Source organism: Delphinapterus leucas, chromosome 16 (genome assembly GCF_059928025.1).
Source record: "Delphinapterus leucas isolate spDelLeu-1000000601 "Yukka" chromosome 16, BTC_Dleu_Yukka2, whole genome shotgun sequence".
Classification (NCBI taxonomy): Eukaryota; Metazoa; Chordata; class Mammalia; order Artiodactyla; family Monodontidae; genus Delphinapterus; species Delphinapterus leucas.
This window is the reverse complement of record NC_143144.1, coordinates 27,598,115-27,614,303: the sequence shown is the minus strand read 5'-3', so window position 1 is coordinate 27,614,303 and position 16,189 is coordinate 27,598,115. Positions and strand designations below refer to the sequence as shown.

Here is a 16,189-nt window from a genome sequence, read left to right as displayed (position 1 = left end):
TCTTGTATTTCTGGGTTTGGAGGCCTCAATCTTCAAAGTGGATGCCTCAGTTGGATCATTTGATCAAGAAATTCAATGACAATAAAAATTTTATACTCTTTTGTTAACATCTGAATCATCCTTCATTTTTAGAAAAAAGTTTAAAATCATTATCTTGGCTGTCATCTCCTTCTGTTTTTTAACATTTATGAGTTCTTTTCATCTGTCTTTGTGCTCATCCAAGATTATTTCACTGTTTATGTGAAATATATGAGTAAATATCTTGAAGGAAGAAAAGATGACCTAGAAACAAATTTTGAACATTATCTTTGCAAACATTTCCATCACCGAAAAAATTAAAACAAAAAGTTTGGAATGGATTATTAACTGCAAATAGCCATTCTTATAACTATAAATTAGACTTCAAATTTTAGAAATTTCTTTTCCTCACGTCACGTCCTCTAACCGTTGAAAGAAATTTAATTTCCAGTCTCTTTTGTTTGTGTACCCTCCATTCACACAAAACAAAAACAAAAAATTTTAAAGAACTTTTAAAAATAGAAAATATTTAAAAATCAACAGGCTTTCAAGGCTAAACACAGGTGACTGGAAGTCTATGGAATTACTTTCTCTTTTTAGCCTCCTTTGTAAAAAAAAAATCCCAGAATTCTGACTGATTGGATAAATGTGATTCTTTTTTTTTTTTTTTTTATAATGCAACTATTTTGATGGTTGGCTTCACAGCTGAGGCGAGCCACCATTTCAAACCCAATAACAGGAGACTTGGAGACGGTACATTACAGAATTAGCAAAAGGTAAGAGATGTGTATGCTGCATATTTTGCCCTCTAATGAGTGTTTTGTACATCCTACAGGAATTATTCATTTAAGGGAAGTAGGTCATTTTCAGTCTCCAGTCAAGTCACCACCTATTTTTACGCATGGATAAACTGCTTTGTGTTTCACAGGTCTTTCCCTTTAACTAGAAGTTCTGTTTTTAATATTTAATTGGTCTGTTATTTTTAGGGAGTTAATATGCTTTGCATCGCTCTTCAGGTTAGGAATCAGATATCCAGGAAATGGCTTTTATACTTGTTTTCTTTTTCCTTTTTCTTGCCAAAGAGGGGAGGAAAGAAAGCAGCAGCCTGGATTAATCTGGGAGTAGTCTTTGTTTATGTAGTTCTCTCATATTCATAAATGCTGTGGTGAATTCACATCATTCTTCATGATGATTGTATTGGCATTTGTTCATGCATCTTATAAAATAACATTGTCATTTTGGAGTAATCTATTTCTCCTGTTGGAGTTTTTATTTTAAAAAACTTGCTGACTTAAAAGCTGGCAATGGAAAGAACAGAGTTATGCTTCAGATCTCAGCCTTTCAAATGCTATTACTTCTGAGTTTAGTTGCCTTTTACTTCACCAGAGAGATTTAACAACAGTTATAGCTTGGTGAGAGTTTTAAAAAATGAATTTAAAGAGACTAAAGAGACCACTAATTATTCTTTTGTCAAATAATTTAAAGAACATTAAACTTCTAGATCTGAGAAAGCACCTGTGAAACCCAGTGCTATAAAAAATTTACATAGAGCTTCAAATGATTTTTTAAAAAAAGTGAAAGGACAATCTACAACAAAAATCTGTCAACCCATTTTCTCTTGATTTGGAAGTGGCTTTTCTTATTGCCACCTTTCTAAATGTTTTTGCTGATTCGAAACCATTACCTACCATCCAGACCAATCTGAACCCTTCCAATCACCTGTGGCTTGGCAAAACAAAACAAAAGCCCCAAATTGCCTGCTACGTGAGTAAGTCCTTGTCCTTTCTCTTTTTTTGTAGCTGAGCCGAGCTACAGTACATGACCCTGAGACTGGAAAATTGACCACAGCACAGTACAGAGTATCTAAGAGGTAAGGGAGTAATGGGAAGAATTTTAGTCATATTTGGACTATTTTCTTTCTTGAGAATCTAATTTTCATAAAACCCATCATATGATTTCTAAGAACTAGGGTATTAGGCATAGGTATTTGATGACACCCGTGCCTGACATTTCATGATGGACGTGGTTATGCGGCAGTTAATAGAAATTACTAGATTTTAAAATGCCTGCTGAGATATCCCAAACCCTACCTGATAAGTGAAGCTGTGTTCTCATATTAAAGTAAGGGAAGTTCCTAAAGAGTCTTCATTGACCAAGGCCTAATTTGGTCTCTGTAGTAAAGCAGGGGTTGAAAAATGTCTGGGTTACTCAGTAGGTAGTGAGAAAATGAATGCCTTGAAGGATTACCTAACAAATCCTCTGCAAGTCAGTTGGTTTCAAATTCTTTGCTTTTAACAATATTTAAGAGAATCTCCTTAAGTTATTGGCTGATAGATCACTGAAATAATTTTTAATAAAAGGTCACTATGTAACTTATTAGTGTATATAACATATAGGAGCTTACAAAATTAGTGACATTATTTCAACAGAACTCCTTTTCCATCTACTTATTTACATAAAGGTTTCTCAGCTCTCATAAAAATGAAAATAGAAGTATCAGTGAGCTGAATTCCGTCTCATTGTAGCAATATTTATTCACAGATACAATACCTAATTGAAAATAACAAAATAAGCTTTTATCCATTCATTAGGAATCTTTTAATATATTTTCACTTTTTATATTTGATGATGATTGTTTAATCATGTTCTTTAATGTATACTAATTATAATTGTAATAACCCATTCTAGGAGACATTTTTTTTTAACACTTAGGCCTTTATGTTATAGGAAATTTATATTTTTATCAGTTTACATAAATATTTTTCTTGTAGAGAAGTATAATGTGATGAATAAAAGACTTTTGGTCATAGAAGTATATCACTCTAGGGCAGGGCTTCTCAACCTCAACACTATTGACATCTTGTATCAGATGATTGTTGTTTGTTGACTGACCTGAGCCTCATAGGATGTTTAGCAGCATCTCTAGTGCCCACTGGATGCCAGAAGCACCCATCATCCCAGTTGTGACAATCAAAAATGTCTTCAGACATTGCCAAATGTACCCTGGCAGGCAAAATTCCCACCACCATGCCTGGGAACTCCACCTCTCTACCCCTGTTGAGAATCACTGTTTAAAAATGGAATGAAAATGCAAGTTCAAGGAAAAAAAGAAAAGAATAATGTAAAATTTCCCAGTTTTTAAAAAATGCTTCATTAATATATATTTTTTAAAGTGGATGATGGTGGGCATAAAATCATTATGGTATTTAGAGTCCACTGGATACATAAAACAAGTAATCATTTTTCAGAAATTACCACTGTTTTCAGTATGACAGAATTAAATCCTTTGAAACTCTTACGATGAAAAATTTCATTTGTCACCTAAAAATTGTGCAAAGGAGTACATAGATTTTAACAACTATCTTAGGCACTCAAACAAAAAAAGTTAACATTGTTGCTATGAGTCATAGCAAAAGTACTATAAAGGCTAGATAGAATGCATTGATTTCATTTTCTTAATTACTGTTTTTAGGCAAAGCTTTATGTCCTTCACATATTAACCTTCAGCATCCCCACACACATACTCTGGCCTCCTAACTGTTTGCCCTATACCACTACCTGTCCCCTTGCCCCTAATCACATTCCTATAATGTGATTTTGATTTTAGTAACACTAATACAAGGTAAGGATTTGCAGTAACTAATTTGGATAGACATGTTGAGCTATGGTTTATAATGCTTCTGTGCATAGTAATTAACCCTCGTTTTGAATAAGCTAATTTTCCATTTTACAGAACCTTATTCATGTCTAAAAAAATGAAGCCGTTATCTATTTTTAATAAAATAACTAAATCCATTGTATATTTTATCAGAGATTACATGATGTTAGGCATTTTTACTGTCATAAACCTAGTAAGTATCTAAATTTTCCAGATTTTGCTGTTTTTAGGAATCATTTAAAACAAAATTTTATGAACTTAATGTTCTAGAAGTCATTTTTGGAAATTTTCTATATATACAATAGACCTTTTGACAAAATATTCAGCCCACAGAGTCATTGGGCTTTTACCAACAAGTCAAAATAAATTACTCGCAGAAAGGTGGTCTACAAACATTTTTTCTCTCTTAGGAACTAAATACCTCTAAATATTTTGAACTTATTTTTTAAATATTATAATTTTATAGCTCTGAGAAGCAATTTTATTGGATTTTTGAGAAAGGCCCAACCATGCTTCATATTATTTATAATAGCAGAAGATATTTAGCCAGTAGCATTAGAAGCATTAGAAGACTGAGTAACACTACAATAAATTCACACAGGCTTGGCAAATTATGCAGTGTGGGTGTGTGTTTGTGTTCAAAACAACATAGTAAAAAGAAGAGTTCCACAGCACAGTGATTTTCATCTTTACTCTTAAGGAAAATTGTTCATCAGCCCTTTTAAAAATAAAATATATATTTTGAGGGAGAGCTCTTAACTGTTAAGGAAGGAATTTGCTCCATAAAATATCAAATACATTTCATATTTTAAAAAATTAAAAGTTTCTACTGTTTTGGAAATTTAATAGCTATGTCAAGACATTTTCTACCCATCACCGTAAATCTGAATTTTGAAGATTTTACAAGTGTAATAAGTGAGTGTTTTCTGTTTCCTTCATATTTTATGCCTCTGAAGAAGGCATCTCAAACGCAAAATAGCAGAAAGAGTTTATGTGTACTGATGTCAGTTAATGTTGATCCCTTTTACTCTGGGAACATCTGTATTTTGAAAGGGTCAGAAGGGAATTTCAAATATCTGTATTTTGAGAAATTTCTTAAGTGATTGCATCATCATCTGTGGAAGTAAAAATATGTTCCAGTGTTCTAGCAAATAGAATTTTCCTTGGGCAAAGTATGTGTGTAATTCATTACTGTTTAAAAACATAAAGTTTTTATTTACTTTATTGACTATCTGCGAACTTCTGGCAAATCATTTTTTGTCTTTTCCAATATTTAAAAAAAAAATTTACTACGACTTGTTAATGGAGAAGCTAATAATTTTGACTAAATCAAAGAAATGGAATTTTAGTTTTTGAGAGGTAAACATTCAGTTATATGCTCTGAGAAGACAGTTTAGTTATTTGAGCTTATAAGTCCAGTTAAAGCAACATAAATAATGAGATATGCAAATAAACAGTCTCCTTAGTGTGATAGAAAAAGCTTCTTTGATTCTGGTGGAATCAGAATCACTTCTTGGAAGTGATTTCATTTTTTTTACTTTCAAGTACATATTTCCTACAGTATGATATTTTATTATGCTTAAGATTTAATTTACCCCCCCATGTTAAGGAGCAAATACAGTGTAAAAATATTTTAATATTTTTACAATATAGAGATCAATGTAAATAGCTTTGTTTTTTTTAAATTTAATTTTATTTTTTATACAGCAGGTTCTTATTAGTTATCTATTTTATACATATTAGTGTATAGATGTCAATCCCAATCTCCCAATTCATCCCACTGCCATCCCACCCCCCCCGCAAATAGCTTTGAATGATAATCAAATTTTTTTTTAAGTGCCATAATTTTTTTTAATGAATAATTTTTAAAATAAATTTATTTATTTATTTTTGGCTGTGTAGGGTCTTTGTTGCTGCACACAGGCTTTTCTCTAGTTGTGGTGAACAGGGTCTACTTTTTGTTGCGGTGCGCGGGCTTCTCATTGCGGTGGCTTCTCTTGTTGTGGAGCATGGGCTCTAGGCGCGCGGGCTTCAGTAATTGTGACACACGGGCTCAGTAGTTGTGGCTTGTGGGCTCTGGAGCGCAGGCTCACTAGTTGTGGTGCACAGGCTTAGTTGCTCAGTGGCATGTGGGATCTTCCCAGACCAGGGCTGGAACCCACGTCCCCTGCATTGGCAGGTGGATTCTTTTTTTTTTCTTTTCTTTTTTTTTTTTTTTTGTGGTACGCGGGCCTCTCACTGTTGTGGCCTCTCCCGTTGCGGAGCACAGGTTCTGGACACGCAGACCACGTGGCCATGGCTCACGGGCCCAGCCGCTCTGCAGCATGTGGGATCTTCCCGGACCGGGGCACGAACCCGTGTCCCCTGCATTGGCAGGTGGACCCTCAACCACTGTGCCACCAGGGAAGCCTGGCAGGTGGATTCTTAACCACTGTGCCACCAGGGAAGTCCAAATTGGCCTAACTTTTAACAACAGCATTGCCTTCTATTGGGTAGAACAGTGGTTCTCAGATTGAGATAACTGAAATGGATAGATCTATAGTGTTGTATAATTGTCCCACTAAGAACCAAAGGGACTGGATAAATTCCCAGTGTGGATGATTAGCCTTTCTTTGTTAACTATTAAGCACTTAGAGAAGAATTATTGAAAGTTTCGCCCTCTGTAATTGGCACTTTGGGCCCTGAATTATCTTTTGCCTTTGCAAAAAATCACATAGTGGCATTCAAATTATATTAATCATATTTCCTTTGGAGGTTTTATAACAATCTTCAAAACCTCCAAAATGGTGTTGTCTATTTGCTTGAGCATGCTTCCTTAGTATTAGAAATATAGTCATGCAGTGTGAGAATGTTTCTCCTTATTTAAATAAAGCATTCCAGTGATATTTTTAAAAAGCATATATTAAAAGAATAATAAAGATTTTTTAACAGTAGAAATTCATTAGAAATGAAAAAAATATATTGCAGTGTTACTCTGCATGTACAGCGTAGCTCTCAGGTTCCTGTCATTAAGAACAAAAGAAATATATATTGGGTTATCTAGTTATTAATGGAAAAAAAGGACACATATATAAAATTATCTGGAGAAAGAATTCTGTTTTTCTCCTGGCACTAAATTATGTTTTGTGGAAAAAACACTGTAAAACTTAGTTGACATTTTCAATTATAATTTTACAAAAGATAAAGAATGTTGTTCAAATGATTTTTTTTCCTGTTATAGTAAATATTATAACTTTACATTCTAACTCAGTTAAAGCACTGAGTACTAGAAGAAAGAATGTTGATTTCCGATTACTTAATTTAATGTAGGAGTAAGACTTCCAGATCCTAAAGAATAGACAGTTAACATATTACAGTATCGTTGTCTCCACTGAATTTTTAGCAGTGTTAAAACAACTCAGAGCTAATTTCTTCAACTACCCGATAGGTCTACAATAATGTTGCTGAAGACAGATTAGCAGTAATGCTTTAAGGGTGGGATCTAGATGAATAAAATGTTTTAAACATATGGAGTTCTCCAGCTTAGGAAAATCTTAGTATATTTTGGAGAGGTTTTCATGTAAAAGTCAAATTAAGTGAAATAACTTCCTATGTAGAACTCATTTTCCTCTCTAATGACTATGGCAGAACCACAGTTAAGATAAATTTATATTTAAGCTGCAGTTATCAATGACTTTCTCTCATCTGAGGCTTAACTGCTAAGCCTCAAACCTTCTATTGAGATCATTTGTGATATAACAAGAAGTGCAGATTAAAACTTTTTTTAAAAAGTTAAAAAATTAAAATATTTTTGCCTCTAAGATTGGCAAAGATTGAAAAGATTGATACTGGCAAGGATTTTATGAAATGGGCACTCTCATGAACAGTTGATAGAAGTATAAATCACTGAAACTTTTTTGGAGGGCAGTTTGACATTTATCAAAATGTAAAAGTCGGGGCTTCCCTGGTGGCGCAGTGGTTGAGAGTCTGCCTGCCGATGCGGGGGACGCGGGTTCGTGCCCCGGTCCGGGAGGATCCCACATGCCGCGGAGCAGCTGGGGGCCTGTGAGCCGTGGCCTGCACGTCCGGAGCCTGTGCTCCGCAGCGGGAGAGGCCACAGCAGTGAGAGGCCCGCATACCGGAAAAAAAAAAAAAAAAGTAAAAGTCATCTAGCAGTTCCACATCTAGGAATTTGTCCTACAGAGATATTCGCATAAGTATGCAAAGATATACAGAAATTTCTGTTACAATATTGTTTGTACTAGAGAAAAATTAGAAACAACCTTATTTACAGTGCTTTATTGACTGACCTTCGTGGTCATTTTGAAATTAAAGGTATTTTATTTTAAAAAGAAAAGCAGTAGTTTAAAAAACAATGAGGAATGTAAATGTAAAGTGTTACAGTTGCTGTGGAAAACAGGCTGGCAGTTCCTCACAAAGTCAAACATAGTATTATGATATGATGCAGAAATTCCACTTCTAGGTATATACCCCCAAAAATTGAAAGGGACTCAAACAGATTACTTGTACACCCATGTTCATAACAGCATTATTCACAGTAGTCAACAGGTGGAGGCTGTTGACTATTAATGGATGAATGGTTAAACAAAATGTGGTATAAACAAATTATGGACTATATTCAGCCTTAAAAAGGAATGAAATTCTGATACATGCTATATGACATGGATGAACTTTGAGGACATTATACTAAGTGAAATAAGCCAGGTACAAAAGGACAAATATGGTATGATTCTACTTACAGGGGGTACCTAGAATAGGCAAATTCATACAGACAAAAAGTGTATTAGAGGTTACCAGGGGCTGGGAGGAGAGGGAAATGGCAAATTATTGTTTAATGGGTACAGAGTTTCAGTTTGGGATGAAGAAAAAGTTTTGGAAATAGATAGTGGTGATGGTTGTGTGACCTTGTGAGTGTACTTAACACCACTGAATTGTACACTTAAAAATGGTTAAAGTGGTTAATTTTATGTGTATTTTACCATATTTTAAAAAATGGTTAAAGTGGTTAATTTTATGTTGTGTATTGTTTAACCACAGTAATTTTTAAAAAATGAGGCAGTGCTATGTGTATTGACTAGGAAAGATGTCAGAAGTATTTTCAGGGGGAAAAAGTGTATGTGTATATTATGGTGAAAGATTGAAGGGTGGATTCTTTTTTTTTTTTTTTTTTAATTCTCTCTGTATGTCTGTTCATACACGGGGGAAACTGTTGAGAGGATACATATCTGTTTGTTAATACTGTTTACCTGTGAGGAGTGGGACTAGGAAAGGAACTTCATACACTTTTATACTGTTTGAAAATTTTTAAATTTTGTTTAATTTTATTTTTGGCTGCATTGGGTCTTAGTTGCGGCACGTGAAGTCTTTCGTTGCAGCGCGGGGCCTCTTCGTTGTGGCGTGTGGGTTTCTCTCTAGTTGTGGTGCATGGGCACCAGAGCATGCAGGCTCAATAGTTGTCGCGCACGGGCTTTCTAGTTGTGGTGTGTGGGCTCCAGAGAGCGTGGGTTCTGTATTTGAGGCACGCGGGCTTCTCTGTAATTGTGGTGCGCAGGCTCAGTAGTTGCAGTGTGCTGGCTTAGTTGCCCCACGGCATGTGGGATCTTAGTTTTCCGACCAGGGGTTGAACCTGTGTCCCCAGCATTGGAAGGTGGATTCTTAACCACTGCGGCACCCTGTTTGAAATTTTTATAATAAGTATTTCTTTTAAAAATAGCTTTATTGATTCACCCATTTGAAGTGTACAAGTCAGTGGTTTTTAGTATGTTCAGAGACTTGTGCATCCATCACCACAATTAATTTTAGAACATTTCCATTATACTCCTTAATAACCACTTAATCCTTAATCCTCTCCCTGCCCCAGCCCTGGGCAACCACTAATCTGCTTTCTGTCTTTATGGATTTGCCTCTTCTGGATATTTTTTATGTACTACATGGACTTTTAGTGTCTGGCTTCTCACTTGGCATGTTTTCAAGGTATGGCTGAACAACATTCTTTTGTATGGATATGCCACCTTTTTATCTGTCTTATCTGTTGATAGGTATTTAGGTTATTTCTACTTTTTTGGCTATTATGAATAATGCTGTTCTGAAATTCATGTCTTCTGAGGCACAAACGTTTTATTTTGATGATGTCCTGTTTATTTTTGTTGTTGCTGCTTGTACTTTTGAGGTCATAGCTAAACCGTATGCCAATTTTTTTTTCTAAAAGTTTTGTAATGTTAGCTTATATATTTAGGTCTTTAATCCCTTCTGAGTTAATTTTTTTATTATGGTGTGAGGTAGGGGTCCATCTTCTTTGTTTTGCATATGGTTATCCAGTGTCCCAGAACCATTTGTTGAATATAACAAGCATTTCTTGCTTCCATAATTTTAAAACTATAAAAGTAAAAGACTAGAATGATAATTTGCTAAAATGGCAAAAGTAAATGTGTTCTTGATAACAGGAGACTTCAGTCTGAAGAGTTAGTAAGCAAGGAAAAGATTAAAGATAGAAAGGGAGGCAGTAACTGCTGGAGTAAGGCCTATGGAAAAGGTAGATTCAAAAGCATAGATAGATGCTCTAGCCTCTGAAAGGCTGAAGGACAATGCTTCTACCAAAGTACAAGAGAAAAATATAAGAATAGATGCTTAAGAATTGGTGGTAGCAGAGAAGAAAGTTGAAGATGTCAGAAGACCAGGTTCTCTTGGGTGATAGGTTCCAGGATGAAATAGGAACAGTTATTTTATCAAGATGTATTTAGTTTGAAACTTTATTAGAACACTTGCCAATCTTGTGTTGCAGTTATCTATAAAAATCAAGTCAGTAGTTGGTTGCTTATAAAATTCAAAAATCTATGAAATTGTTGCCAGGCAAAAAAGGTACATTGACATACGAGATTAGTTCTACCAGGAACTTGGTCAGAATTGGAAGAAATAAGTTCTTAGTGTATTTATCAGCTACATCCTTTATAACAATAAAATTCTTGGATCCTTCCTATTTCTGTGACACAGAGGAATTCTACTTGGCCAATCCCTATAAATTTGCATGAGATCATCAGACAAATACTTATGGTAAAGTAAAATAAATCTTGGATTAGTTCTAAGACATCTTCAGGATTCATTCATTCAGCAAATATTTATTGAGCATCTACTATGTGCCAGGCACTATGGATATAGTGGTGAGCAAAACCAGGCAGAATTTATACGTATTTGGAACTAGTAGTTGAATGAAGATGTCTTACCTTAATCAAATAACAAATTAATGTACAATTGTTATAAATGCCACAAAGGAAGGATATGTATGTAGTACTATAAAAACATATTGGGGTGGCTGCCTTCTCCACTTCCAGGTGCATGGAGGTAGCGTCTCCCTGATGTGCTTCAGGTTGCAGGTAGTTGCCAACCCTGAGATTAACGGAGGGCTGTGAGACGCCCACGATCGTTCTGCAGGCACAGGTGCCACTACTCTCCCACCTCCCAATATAGGGTGATTCTCATAGTAGCATCCAGTAGCTGCCCACCAAAGTCACCGTGATCCATTAGATATTAAAGGTACCACTTGATTAGTTTTGTGAAGAACAATTTCTTTACATCAAAGAAAACATTGAGTATCTGAACAAAGAGACAAAGATACTTCTTTCCTCTTGGAAAGAAGAGGAGTGCCAGCAGGACCTCAAAATTTTTAATATTTATTTATTTATTTTGGCTGTGCTGGGTCTTAGTTGCAGCATGTGGAATCTTTAGTTTGCGGCATGTGGGATCTTTAGTTGTGGCATGCGCGCTTCTTAGTTGCGGTATGCAGACTCTTAGTTGCTTCATGTGGACTTCTTAGTTGTGGCATGCAAACTCTTAGTTGCAGCATGCATGCGGGATCTAGTTCCGCAACCAGGGATCGAACCTGGGCCCCCGGCATTGGGAGTGTGGAGTCTTACCCACTGGACCACCAGGGAAGTCCCAGGACCTCAGTCTTTTGAGGAAACAGGCTGAAGAGGATTCCCATGGGGTTGGGGTATTCTGATCCCTACAGCATCTGGGAAATGGAGTGGATGATGCAAAATAGATGGTCCGTGCTGTGGTAGATAATGTGTGCTGGCAAATGTCTCTGGACCAAAAGACCTTGGTACTGAAATAACTTCAGGGCTACGTGGCGTGGCGGGCAGCATTCACAGCTGGGTGCATGAAAGTAGCATTCTTTGAAGATGTAGTTCCAGCAGTTAGGAAATGGAGAAGCTGGAATGAACGTGTATATCTATTTTGGGCAGTGTGCAGAGGAAGATATTGGTGAGTTGTCAGTGTTACTTTGATACCAGTATTGGGCAAAGTGGAGAATGAGTTGCTGAATGATTGCAAACAGTATTGAGTGCTTGGTCAGCAATGTCCTGTTTATGATAGACATTACACCTCGAGGCTAGTGCTACTGAGGAAGTGGACATGTATGTAGCTGTGGTGATAAGACATGACAGTGTGGGATTAACACATGATGAAAAGACTAGAGCTTCATCAAATCCTTCAGCAAATTGTACTTGCCCTTCTCAACCTAGAAAAGGATTTCTAAGGAAGACAAACTGTTCCTTGTAGTTTCCCTGTTGTCTAGCTTTATTTTAATGGTAAAAGCGACTTACTTTAAAAAATGTGTATGTATACACACAAATATGTATGCAAATATGTGTGTGCTCAAATTACCTTCCACAGGTACATAAGTGGAAAAACTCAGTTCCGTGAAATGAAAACTTAGTCTATTTTATATGTAAAAATTGTTTGAAACCACAACACTAACCCTTATTGAAGGCAAAGTGTAGATATTAGAAGAAATGACTAAAATACAGATCAAATGTGTCAGGTATCAGGTCATGCACCAAAATGTAAAGCTAGTTTTGAGAAGTTATTCAGAAGCCTTGCTGTTTTAAAAGCTGGAAGTGTTTCAAAGGCTTATTCCGAATAATAATTAATTGCCCCCGTTTAATTGTGAGGGAATAAAATTTAGATCACAAGAGCTGCATTTCACAATATTTGCCTAACTATATACAAAAGACAAAGATATTTGCTTGTTCTCCAAAAGAGGGCAACATTAGAAAGAAAACTCACTTCAGTTTTGAACAATTGAATGTATATTACTTAAGAAGAAGCTCTTTAAATCAGTGCACCTTTTCTCTGGTACAGCAAACAATTGCTTTACCAGTGAAAAGGTGCATTGATTTAACAGCCAAAAAAGAGATATAGTTCTTAATATTTCATGAAACAGCCCTAATCCTGTCAGTTGTTTTCATTATAGATTTTATAGTTGCCTTTCTGACCACTTCTTAGCAGTCTGAGAAAATATACTGTTATTTACTATTAAAAAAAAAAACACCATTTTATGGAAATCAGTCCATCAGATCAAGAGAAATCCTAATGCATTTTCCTCTAAAATGGATGTGAGAAATGTAAATTTTGTAACAGTATTATTTATCTTCCTTTACTTATAATAGCATGTCATGTCAATTTCATGTGATTAGTTAAAAACTTTTTCCTCTTACTGTTCCAAAAACAAAACAAAACAAAAACCTGGTCTGGCACAGGGAGGAGTCAAGGAAGGCTTCTCTGAAGAAGAGACAACTAAAATGATAATCCAAAGCCTTAAATTTGCAAAGTTAAGCAGAAGAATACTCTGGGTAGAGATGAGCATGTGCACTAGCCTTAGGGCAAGAAGAAACATTGTTGAATAAGTGCTGCTGGGGCACTGGGAGAAAGACAAAATACAGTGTGAGAGGCTGTGAGGGAGACCAGGATGGAATATCCAGAGAGACTAAAGGAATACCTGGAGAATGAATGAGTCAGGAGGAGAGTTTCAAGAAGGATGAACATTCTGAAATGTTACTAAAAGAGCAAATACTATGAGAATGGGAAAATCTTGTTAGATTTAGGAGCATAGTAGGGTTATGGGTGAGATATTAGCAAGAGCAGTTTTGATGGAGTGATGGGGACTAAAGCTAAATTGGAATGGATTGAGAAGTGAGGAGTCAGTGAAAAGGTTGACTTGAAGATGGAGGAGAAAGAAATTGGTGGCTGGAGAGAGAAAGAATTGAGGGAAAAAATATTTGCTTATTTATTTAATGGGAAAGTCTTAAGCCCTGTTAAAAGCTGTGGGAGGAATTATTGAAAAGAGATGTTGATTATATGAGAGTAGAAGGGCTCATCAATGATTTATGGTTCCTAAAATGGCAGGAGGTAATAGAATCTAAGGCAGAGGATTGGCCTTAGATAATGGAGAGAAATCTCCTCTTGGAACTGGAATGAACTAGAATGAACTATGTATAAGGAAAAGATTGTATGGTTTCTATTTTATCTGTGACGTAGGAGATATGTAATCCACTGAGTGAAGGAGTCTGAGGTGGGTTGGGGTTCAGAATAGAGGCGAGAGTTAGGCCCATTTGGAGTTAGTGTTCATGATTGTTTGTTTTGTTTTGTTTTTTTTGGCTGTGTTGGGTCTCGTTGCCGCTCGTGGGCTTTCTCCAGTTGCTTCGAGCGGGGGCTGCTCTTCGTTGTGGTGCGTGGGCTTCTCACTGCAGTGGCTTCTCTTGTTATGGAGCACGGGCTTCAGTAATTGGAGCCCGCAGGTTCAGTAGTTGTGGTTCGCGGGCTCTAGAGCGCAGGCTCAGTAGCTGTGGTGCACAGGGCTTAGTTGCTCCGCGGCATGTGGGATCTTCCTGGACCAGGGCTTGAATCTGTGTCCCCTGCATTGGCAGGCGGATTCTTAACCACCGTGCCACCAAGGAGGTCCCAGTGTTCATGAATTTTTAGTGCAACATATCTGCCCTATCTCATGACTTTTTCTAATATGATTTGGTGTTATAGGTATAAGCTTGGAGAAAAAAAATTCATCAGGCTTGTGTTTTTTGCCAGACAGGTGAGTTTAGGCTTTTAGTCAAGGATGCTGTTGAGGGAATTCTCCGGCGGTCCAGTGGTTAGGACTCCACGCTTCCGCTGCAGGGGGCACGGGTTCGATCCCTGGTTGGGGAACGAAGATCCTGCAAGCTGCATGGCGCGGCTCCCCCGCCCCCCCAAAAAAAGAATACTGTTGAAATGATGGACCAAAGCTTGATGAGAGAAGTGAAGAAAGAAAAAGTCTAATAGACTGGGAAAAAGCATATGTAAAGGAGAGAGCTGAATTTTGCTGTGCCATGTTATTGAGCTATAGTTCCCATACCGTAAAATTACCCTTTAAAGTATACAGTTCAGTGGTTTTTAGTCTTTTTTAGCTTTGCAGTCATCACCATTATCTAATTCCAGAATATTTTCACCACCCCAAAAGAAAATCCCGTACCCATTAAGAGTCATTCCTTAATACTGCCTTCTCGTGGCAACCACTAATCTACTTTCTGTATTGATTTGCCTGTTCTGGACATTTCATATTAATGGAATCATAATGTGTGACCTTTTGTATCTGACTTATCTTTCTTAACATAATGGTTTCAAGGTTCATCCGTGTGGTGGCATGTATCATTACTTCCTTTTCATGACACAATAATCTATCTTATGGATATATCACATTTTATGTATCTGTCTATCAGTTGATGGACATTTGTATTATTTCCACTTTTTGGCCATTATTAATAATGCTACTATGAATACTTATGTACAAGTTTTGGTATGACCACACATTTTAATTTCTCTTGGGTATATACCTAGGAGTGGAATTGCTAGGTCATATGGTAACTCTGTGTTTAGCAATTTGAGGAACTACCAAAGTGTTTTCCAAAGTGGCTGCACCATTTTACATTCCTACCAGCAATATATGAGGGTTCTAATTTCTTCACATCATCACCAACACCTTTTTGGTTATAGCTATCCTACTGGGTGTGTTGGGTACCTTTCAAAACTTTTTTATTTAGGCAAGTAATACATGAATTTTTCTTATAAAACATAAGCATTATATAAATCAGGCTAAAACCCCTATGACCTTCACCTTGGCCAGTTCCTATACCTTATCTAGAAGGAACAGTTGTTTTCATTTTGATGTATGTATTTTTCCGGAATTAAAAAAAATTCTCAGTGTAGATAGTCCTATATAGTCTTCTTACATTAATCCATCTGTTTTCATAAAAACTCAGTAATAAATGGTATTAGTTTTTTTCCCTTTCCAACCTCTAACTGTAGAATGTAACATCTTTTAAAAATTACAACATCATTAGTAAAAATCGTATCAAAGGGCTTCCCTGGTGGCGCAGTGGTTGAGAGTCCACCTGCTGATGCAGGGGACGCGGGTTCGTGTCCCGGTCCGGGAAGATCCCACGTGCCACGGAGCGGCTGGACCCATGAGCCATGGCCGCTGAGCCTGCGCGTCCGGAGCCTGTGCTCCGCAACAGGAGAGGCCACAACGGTGAGAGGCCCGCATACCGCAAAAAAAAAAAAAAATCATATCAAAGAAGCAAATGAAGTATAAATGCCTATAGATAAAGCCTTAATGTCCTGTATATTAGGGCTTTTTAAATGACAGCTATTCGTCTTCGTGTATTGAAACTTTATCAGTAAAACTAATAATTTATTTCTTGTTTT

General features: G+C 36.5%; 1 protein-coding gene and 1 pseudogene across 2 annotated transcripts in view; both read left to right on the top strand.

Moving 5' to 3' along the window:
• The window catches only part of P4HA1 (prolyl 4-hydroxylase subunit alpha 1), a 92,442-nt gene that overhangs the window by 58,550 nt on the left and 17,703 nt on the right, over positions 1–16,189 (top strand). The window contains exon 9 of one of the 2 annotated variants that reach the window (XM_089897666.1): positions 1,818–1,888. In XM_089897666.1, coding sequence (XP_089753792.1) covers positions 1,818–1,888 — 71 coding nt within the window. Of the gene's footprint in view, positions 1–723; positions 795–1,817; positions 1,889–16,189 lie in introns of both variants that reach the window. The other variant, XM_089897665.1, reaches the window with a different exon arrangement.
• LOC149747240 (enolase-phosphatase E1 pseudogene) lies at positions 1,895–16,183 on the top strand (annotated as a pseudogene).